Source organism: Brachyhypopomus gauderio, chromosome 4 (genome assembly GCF_052324685.1).
Source record: "Brachyhypopomus gauderio isolate BG-103 chromosome 4, BGAUD_0.2, whole genome shotgun sequence".
NCBI lineage: Eukaryota > Metazoa > Chordata > Actinopteri > Gymnotiformes > Hypopomidae > Brachyhypopomus > Brachyhypopomus gauderio.
In genome coordinates, this window is record NC_135214.1 from 21,688,045 (window position 1) to 21,697,921 (window position 9,877).

Consider the following 9,877-nt stretch of genomic DNA (forward strand, 5'->3'; position numbering starts at 1 on the left):
ACAGTGACTATAACTTAGTTCACTGAGCACTCTAGTTTTGTCCTAACTAGATATTTAGACATAATACTGCTGTAATACTGCAAAGTCGTAGTCAGAGGTGAACTTCGATATAGCCAGTGTGTATTTCATTTAAAATAATTAACACCCTTGAGCCAGTGTCTAGCTCTTATTTATGCATAGAAACATAAATCGACAATATAATCTGTAGCGTCTTTATGCGCGGATAAACAAGGGGAGTTGGAATTCGACACAACACCGGCTGAAAGCCAAAACTGTCGCACATGAAATGCTACAGGCATCGTTCAGAAACTGATCAGTTCAGTTAAATGTACAGTGAGTCCCTGCTTAACGATGGGATTAGAGACTGAAAGTCCGTCGTAAAGCAGTTTTCCTTGTAAAGCATGACCCTAGATTTAGATATGCTTTGATCGTAAAAACTAACAATGTTCTCATGCGTGCGTACAGCGTGAGAAAGAGCGATCGCGTTGCCGAGATGGGCTGCGGTGGAGGCTGTGCTGCCTCAGCCTATCGTACACATCACTCCACTACACTCTCAACACTACACAACACTCCACTGTGCTGCCAATGCTCCTCCGCGCACCGCGCGAAATTTAAAAAAGTTGGTCGTAACTCCGGTCCGTCATTAACCAGACCCGTCATTAAGCAGGGACTCACTGTAATCAGTTCAGTAGATATATGCGGCTTATAGCCCGGTGCGGCTTATACAACATTTTCCATTTTTTATTTTACTTGGTAGGTGCGGCATATATTGAGGTGCGCTCTATAGTCCAGAAAATACGGTACTTAACTTTTTCTCCTACCTTTTAACCAAGCAGTGCAAGAGAATGTAGCACATTTGTACATGAAAGTGTGTTTGTATGTGTGTGTGTGTGTGTGTGTTGTGTGTGTGTGTGTGTGTGTGTGTGTGTGTGTGTGTGTGTGTGTGTGTGTGTGTGTGTGTGTGTGTGTGTGTGTGTGAGTGAGTGAGAGAGAGAGAGAGAGAGAGAGAGAGAGAGAGAGAGAGAGAGAGAGAGAGAGAGAGAGAGAGAGAGAGAGAGAGAGAGAGAGAGAGAGAGAGAGAGAGAGAGAGAGAGAGAGAGAGAGAGAGAGCTTCTTCCCAGGGCTGTTCTCAATGATCTCTTCTGCACTAGTAATGTGATTTTCTTCTCCTCTCTTTCAGCTTGGCATGCCGCTGTTCTTTGCTCTTTCTAGGTAGATGTAAATGCATGTGTTCATCGCTTTAGCTGCAGCAGAGAGACTGTTTTCCCCCCAGGTTTCTCTGTTGAATTCATGAACTTTGCACTTCCATCCTTTCTGTATTTTCTCTGTGTGTAAAACATGTGAGCATACGTGTGTGTGTGTGTGTGTGTGTGTGTGTGTGTGTGTGTGTGTGTGTGTGTGTGTGTGTGTGTGTGTGTGTGTGTGTGTGGACGCACGCACATGTGTGCAGCAGGGTTTCCTGAGTGCTGTGCCTGGCACTGTGCCACTGTGTGCTCTTACGCCACTGACAGCCCAATTTCTTTGGTATCTGATGATGTCACTGGTGCCACAACCATTCTGGGTCAGTTGTGAGTGCCATGGCAAAGCCCAGAACTGTGTGTTTATCCGTAAAAGGAGTTTCTTTTCTGGTCGTTTCAGCATGAATCAAGCTTCCTGTCCTCTTTGCTGTTTCTCCTAATAAAAAAAGTGATGCAGATGAACTGAAGTGACCTCCCTCCTCCAGTCTCTCAGACACTTGTATGCCCAAGCAGTCAAACATGCCGTATGCAGCTAGCAATGGCCCTGTCCATACAGCAGACTTGTATTATTAAACAAGTGTAAATCTTACCCATGCACATTAACTCACAACACAAACAAGCACATCTTACAGTTCATTCTGCTCCTTTCCCTTTTGATCTAAACTTTATTTAACGTACATTACACTTATGCGCTTAGCTGCGAACATGCAACTGTTTGGTGTAAGATGCAGCAAGAACGTTTGCATTGTGTCATTGTGTGTCAGAAGCAAGAGAGCAAAAGAGAGAAAGAAGGGTGTAATCCAAGCACATAAGTATCTCTGCTGTTCTTTCCTGCACATGAAGTCCAAACAGAACAAAAGGGGAAAGCGTGTGTGCAGTGTGGAGCCAGTGGTCAAACACAACTGTAGTGTGCTTCCAGCCTTATGGTTTAGGCTTATTTCAGGCACAGAGCCTGTCTTTGTTTCACAGTTTACTCTTACCAATTTACTGAGTAAATCAATTGCCTTGTTTACTGTTGAGCAGTGTCCAAGTTGATGTCAAATACCTTGTTGTTGCCGGGTCAGTGAAGTTGGAGACTCTGAGGGGATCAGCATAACAAAGTTCAATTTAGAAAAGGACAAGCAAAAAAAAATAATAATTTTCCAATATGGACAGAATGAGATGACATGGTGGTTTGATACAGTGAGGGTATTTTTACCCTGCATTGTCTTTGTTTACTTTTGATTAAAGCCTTCTGTTTCAGCGATCCATAGTAGACTAAGGCTGTGGGAACTTATTTTGCTCTAACTCTCTGCTGTTTCAGCGATGATCTGAAATACAATCATCCAATAAACCAATGTGGGAATCCCCCACCTCCCGAAAAGTCAGAAAGTATAATTTCTATATATCTTGTGATCAAAGGACTGCCGTCACCTGACTGACCTAAGAAGACCTAACTGAGCTACACTTGTTCTTTCATATCCTTTCTTCAACCTTTTTCTTCTTTCCTCCCAGACCATTCAGTCTCATTATGTGGAATGCGCTCAACAAATGAGCTTGCAGAAACACAGCATGTATAAACTGGAGGTGGTGTTTCAAAAGCAATCAGGTTTGGAGGACGAAATGTAAGGGACCAAGAGTCACATATCTTGGCCTTTCAGTCTTACTGCGCAGCCCCGGAGGCCTGGAAGTGCAGTCAGACTAGCTCAGAGCTAACAGGGCTCCAGAAGCAGGTGGTAGACTTGCACCAGGCTCTGGGAGAGTGCATGTAGCCCTCTTCACAACATGAACACAGGACGGTTCTTTGAAACAAACGTTTATTCCTTGGGCACATCTTGTCACTCTGATATATGCATCCAGTCATGCCATGTGAACCATATATTTAAATGAGCATGCATCAATAAACTGTACAATACAGTTTGTAAACGAATACGAATGATAGCATGATAGAAAACAATTCATGAGCAAATACATCATTGGTCGCTTGTCAAGAAAAGAGGTTCTTGACTCTGGGAGTCACTTAGGCAGTTCTCTTAAATGGTTCAAGACTAAGTGCTCTTGTGAGTACCTTTCCTTTATTAAGTGTAGTGTCACTGTCTAGTAGCTTCAGTTTTCGCACCAGGCCATCAGTGTTAGGATGAACTTTTACATCCCTGGCAAGTTTTCATTAATTTCTCTAAGTGTTGTCATCTTGAAGAATCACAATGTCTTCTACTTGTGGATTTCGTGATGTTCTTTGCCATTTCTGTCTTTGCTGGAGATTTAGCAGGTTCTCTCTTCTCAATCTTTGCCAGTACTCATTGGCTATATATCGCATATATCTACTGAACTGAATACATTTAACTGAACTGATCAGTTTCTGAACGGTGCCTGTAGCATTTCATGTGCAACAGATTTGGCTTTCAGTGAGTGTTGTGGCAAATTCCGACTCCCCTCGTTTATCCGCGCATAAAGACGCTACAGATTATATTGTCGATTTACGTTTCTATGCATGAATAAGAGCTAGACTTCAATTATCCATCACAGCAAACGGCATTATCTATGTCCAAAGACACAGTGACTCAAGAGTGTTAATTATTTTAAATAAAATACACACTGGCTATACCGAAGCTCACCTCTGACCATGACTTTGCAATATTACAGCAGTATTATGTCTAAATATCTAGTTAGGACAAAACCAGAGTGCTCAATGTTATGCTCAAGTGCTCAAGTTATAATCACTGTAACTCCCGAATATCATCTGTAGCGTCTTTATGCGTGTGCAAACGATCAAGCCCATTCTAACCCAGGCCGGGATGATGGTAAAATCTAAAGTGTTTTCAAATAGTTGCTTTCAGAGACCGCGGAGCCGTTTGGACTTCATACTTTAGCAACGCAACAACAAATACCGTACACTATACAACCCTCTGTAGCCTAGGCTTGCATGCCTATACATAGTCAAAGCTGTTTCCTTGTTTTGCCTAGCACTACGGTGGCTGAGAAGGCACACCCACACCCGGAAAAAAAATCGATTTTTTGAAAATGAGAATCGATTCTGAATCGTTCGATGTTAGAAATGCGATTCAATCTCGAATGGATTTTTTCCTGCACCCCTACTATGAACTGCACAATGTTTATTGCCTCGGAGATTCCCGTCTTAAAGGGAAGTTGAAGTTCATAGTGGCCATCATTCTGCCTTATGTCTTCCTTTACTTTAGACAAAAATTGGATTCGAGAGCCTTGATTATGTCGGTTTTGCACATGAAGTGTACTTCTCTTCTTAGCTCAACTGATGGTTGTACAGCAGGTGCTACTTGTCTCACTATGGTTCTATGACTAGTTCCCATTACATCACTGTAGTCACTTGCTGGATGTGAGCAGCTGACAATGCTCCAACTGAGATCAGTTCTCTGTGCATATGGCTGATTTTCTTTACCGGACAGGATTTCTCTTGGAAGAAGAGCTTGTTGACAATTGTAACCGATTAGAAGGCCTACTTCTCAATCAAATGGTGGTGGAATCTTGTCTTGTAAGGCCATTTTCGAGCTTTCTTTCTTCATAGCACTTTCTTCATAGTACTTTCATTGGTAATACAGTTTTTCATTCTTTGGAATGTTTTCCTGTCTATTAATGTTTAGAAGGACAATCACCAGTCTTTGAATTTCAAGGGATCTCCTGTGAACATTGGGCTTTGGGAGATGATTGGTACTTATAGCTTCCGTTAGTACATTGACCAAATCAGAGTTGTTCTGCACACAAGGCATGGGTATAGAAGTTGGGGGTACCAGCTGAAAACTTTGGAGTAGTAGCTTGACTTGCAACTGGTAGGGACTGAGAGATGAATAAGAGACTTGAGGCAGGAAGGATTTGGGTTGTGACTGGCAAAGATTGGTAAATGAATGGAGAATTTTAAGCGGGGACAGGTTGCGGTTCTGTTGCCATTTGAATATGATGCTGCGGAATTCTTTCACTTCTTCATAGCCCTTCTACCTGAAGCAAGCTCTGAATCTGTAGTTTTAGATTGAGCAGATGGTTTAGCATTTTTATGGAAGATCACAAATCTTAAGATAACCTGAAAGGCTATGAGATATGTGTAACCACTGAGTTTAAATTTCTATTTGATTAAATTTCTATTTGATTATGCGTACATGTAAGCTACAGCAGGCCTACATGTATGTAGTTTGGAAGGTTGTTAATAACTGTGACGGGCAGGGGTGAGCGACTAAAAAGGAAGCGATCACGCCAAGTCTCAGGGAAAAAGGATGGTTAAGAAAAAGTGCGCAAACCAAAAACCCGTGACATAGATCCGAATTAAGGATATATAATATATATATAATAACCAGCGGTCAACTGGTACAAAGACAAGACATATATAGGCAAACAAACGACCCTCAGGTGAGATGGATCACGGGCTTCGCCCACCTGAGGGACGCACACAACGCAACAAAACAACAACAACAACAGCCGCTGTGGACGGAGGCGACCGGTAGGGGGCCGCCTCACCGTGACAAAAACCATATGTATTTCTTGACACCCCCCCTTCTATTTTTTGATAATGCATCAAGATAACTGTATCAGCGCTTAAACTTCATCTAGAGTTTGAGGCTAAGTACAGAATGTAAGGCTAATAAACTTTCTGTTGCAAATTTTCAAGTTAAAGCGCTTCTCACACCATCTTAACTTGACGCTTGTGGCAGAACACTTCCTGAGTAGCTCTAGTAGAACTAGATATTTAAATGAACATATACGAAAAATACAAAAATAAACGAATACGAAATAGCATTAGCATTAGCATGATACAAAACATTCCACGAGTAGAGCAAACACCTCGTTAGCCGCTTGTTATGAAAAAGGTTGTTGACTGATAATAATATTCCAAAACTTTCCTAGATGGTCAGTTTTGGCTTCTGCCATTAAAATTAAGACTTTAAACCACAATATAACAGCCTTGTGAGAGACATTTGCTTGTCAAACAACAAACAAACAAACAAGCAAAACGCAATCACTCTACCTCAAATCACATCAAATATACATTTTAACCTTACATTAAACAGATTTTTCATTTATTTATCACAAGAAATTATGGAATTGGTTATGAATTGACTATTACATAACAAACTTAACAGCTTAGTAACTTAAAGCACGGTGTGCACGTGATCAGTGATGGCCTTTGGAGCAGGTGTTGTGTGTTTGTGTCTGCGTGTGTGTATGTGTGTATGTTTGTGTGTCTGCACCTGTACTTAGAGAATAAGATTTGCAAATATCATATCAGAAGTCACCCTTAATGTGTATAATCCATTAATACTCAATTTAAAACATGTTGTCAGAAGAAATTTATTCTTCTGCCCACAAATGTTTAAATTTTGAGAAATGTAAAAAGAAGCAAGAGTGTCAGAATCAGCACCAAGCATACTGTTACAACGGTATCATTACAAAGCTCTACATGTCTGTAGAGGACTTTATGAATCTTGTAGTGTTCCCTACTAGTGCTGTCCTGAAAATGTGTGAGCCATTTGCTCTCATCAGGAAAATCCCCTCCATGTCTTTTACTGCATCGCACACACACCACGTCTTCTTTCATTCTTTTCATTGAGAAGGAGTAAGACCTTAACAACTGGTTATTTGTTTCATTGAAAGTAATTGCATCAGCAATGGAAGGTTAACAGAAATGAGCGCTTTTTGTTTGACCACTGGATATCACAAGGGTATTCTTCTTAAATGGAAGAAAGTACAGAATTAAACAGAAATTGTTTGTGTATTTTTATTTTTGGCAGGACTTATAAATGGATGTGTGCACTCTGCACAAATTTTAGTAGAATGTTTGTTTCATATGTTGACAGATTTAGGTAATGAATTTGTTGTGGAAATGCATTATCTTTACAACAACAATGATTATATAATAATAATGCTAATTTATATATATATATATATATATATATATATATATATATATATATATATATATATATATATATATATATATATATATATATATTAGGTGGACTTACGACATTAATTTCATTAATTCAAGAAAATTACAGGAAAATAACGAACTAAAAAAATTTACGCATTTAACGCATTTAACGCATGAGACACTTTTGCACCGTGGAATGTTTCTCAGTGCACAAGTTCCAGACATACAGATTATATGGACGCACAATAAGATCATGATGGAGATGACTGAAGAGGCTACGCTGGTGGATGGGAAATTTAAATATAAGAAACTTCCAAATGGAAGTACAAACACAAATAGTGTTATTTGCACTTTATGTAGGAAGGAGTTCGCTTATCACAGGAGCACTTCCACCCTTCATTACCACCTCAACGTAAAACATGTTGGGGCTAACGCGCAGGTCAGTAATGATAACTTAGCTGATAAATGTATTCCTAGTACGATAGGGTGACCAAACGTCCGTATTTCCCGGGACATGTCCGTATTTCACATCCTGTCCCTGGCGTCCCGGGTTTTTTTAAGTGAGGAAATGTCCTGATTTTTAAATTTTAAACAACATTTTTGGTCAGAATTTCCAGTGTTCTGAAAACAGTTTGCTCTGTTTTCTGCACTCATCTATTGGTCTGTGTAGTAGACTGGTGGAAAAATAAACAAGATGTTGAAGTTTATGATTATGTACATTGATTCATTCATCATTCAAACTTAAATTAATATTTCTCATGTTAAATACTGAAATGCAATTAAAATGCGATTAATTTCGATTAATTAATTACAAAGCTTCTGATTTAATTCGATTAATTTTTTTAATCGCGTCCCACCCCTAATATATATATAACATGGTTAGTGTGTTTGAATAGAGCTGTAGTAGTCAGCTCTTAGCTCTAAATGCTGAGGCATTATACAGTATAATATAATGTACTATGCTTATGCACAGGCCTGTGTCTGCTTATTGACTACTAATGGTCCCCCCCAGCGGGAGGAGCTGATGTCAGCCCTGGATAAGGCACGGGCCAGGACCTGGATGTCACAAGGCTAGCGTCTGTTCATGGCCCAGGATTGCCTCGCTGACAGGGAGAACCAGCTCGTCTGTATGAAGCAGGAGCAGAAGAAACAGCTGGACGAGATGCAAGAGTTCAAGTAAGTACACATACACAGCATGTACCTAACAGACCAAACTAATGCTTAACGGGTAACTCGAGATGCGGCAAGCATGGGCCGTTTGTACCCGGTCAGAGGAAATAACCCAACTTGCTCTTCAGGGTCAAGTTCTGTTGTATCAGTGGCCTTTGAAGAGCTGGAGTAGCATTGCAGCCATTGATTTTTTATGCACCTAGTTGTCTACTAGCCCCAACCCCCCTCCCCCACCCCCCCCCCATCCTCCATCTCTTAACACGTCTCCAAACTAGGCAAGCAGAAAACCCTCTCCGTCTGCCCTGTTAGTGTGAACTGGTGTTCAGGAATAAACCCTCTCCGTCTGCCCTGTTAGTGTGAACTGGTGTTCAGGATTAAAGCCTCTCCGTCTGCCCTGTTAGTGTGAACTGGTGTTCAGGATTAAACCCTCTCCGTCTGCCCTGTTAGTGTGAACTGGTGTTCAGGATTAAACCCTCTCCGTCTGCCCTGTTAGTGTGAACTGGTGTTCAGGATTAAACCCTCTCCGTCTGCCCTGTTAGTGTGAACTGGTGTTCAGGATTAAACCCTCTCCCTCTGCCCTGTTAGTGTGAACCACTGTTCAGGGGGAAGCCCTCTCCGTCTGCAGTGTATGAACTGTAAGTGTGAACTGCTGTTCGGGGGGGGGGGGGGGGGGGGTTCTCTCCTCCAGGGCCCCAGTCTAATTACTTTCATTCTTTGGTTAGTGTTTGTGTGAAAACACTATGCAGTGTGGTTAGAGCTGGTGACACTGTTCACACCATTAACAACCAGTGAATGCCATGTGAATGTTGTAATGATATCAGCTTTTCAGATGTAATCACAAGCTCTTCATAGTCAAATCCAAGTATGTGCAGATGTGCTGTGCTTTATGTCATTCATGTCCATGTAAAATTCCATGAATGAACTAATAATTATGGGTAAGCATAGCTACTCTTCTGTTGTCAGTCCATTACCACCTGTGTTCTGTCTCTCAGGAAGTCTGAAAAAACGTTACAGATCTCCAGTTCCATGTCAAGATCAATAACAACGGCCATAAAGATCAAACCTGCCGAGTAAATGAGTAATAGCTGGCAAGCAGTTTCAGTCAAGCTTACTCCGTATGTTTACTGTGCAATTAGCAGTGGCTGCTTTTCAATGATACTGTCAGTACATGAAAGAGATGTAAGCATAAACACATAGGCAACTAAGAGCAGATGGGGGAATGCCACGAATATGGAGGCCAGGTGTGCGTCACAGTGGGATAGAAAGTGGGAAGAAGTGAGCGGGAGACGTGAGTGGGAAGACGTGAGCGGGAAGACGTGAGCGGGAAGACGTGAGCGGCAAGACGTGAGCGGGGAAGACGTGAGCGGGAGACGTGAGCGGGAAGACGTGAGCGGGAAGACGTGAGCGGGAAGACGTGAGCGGCAAGACGTGAGCGGGAGACGTGAGCGGGAGACGTGAGTGGGAAGATGTGAGTCGGGAGACGTGAGCGTGAGAAGGTTAGTGTGAGACGTCTGTGAGCGGGATATACGTGGAGAGTGTCAGGTTGATAGTGTGAGAATGAGTGGGAGATGTGATGGTGGGAGATGGATGTGATTGG

At 41.7% G+C, this 9,877-nt stretch overlaps 1 protein-coding gene across 3 annotated transcripts in view; it reads left to right on the forward strand.

Moving 5' to 3' along the window:
• LOC143512554 (ERC protein 2-like) overlaps nt 1-9,877 on the forward strand; it is a 215,104-nt gene that overhangs the window by 118,827 nt on the left and 86,400 nt on the right. For 2 of the 3 annotated variants that reach the window (XM_077003020.1, XM_077003022.1), the window contains one exon: nt 8,123-8,286. In XM_077003020.1, the coding sequence (XP_076859135.1) occupies nt 8,123-8,185 (63 nt within the window). In that variant the 3' untranslated portion in view covers nt 8,186-8,286. Of the gene's footprint in view, nt 1-8,083; nt 8,287-9,877 lie in introns of all 3 variants that reach the window. The other variant, XM_077003021.1, reaches the window with a different exon arrangement.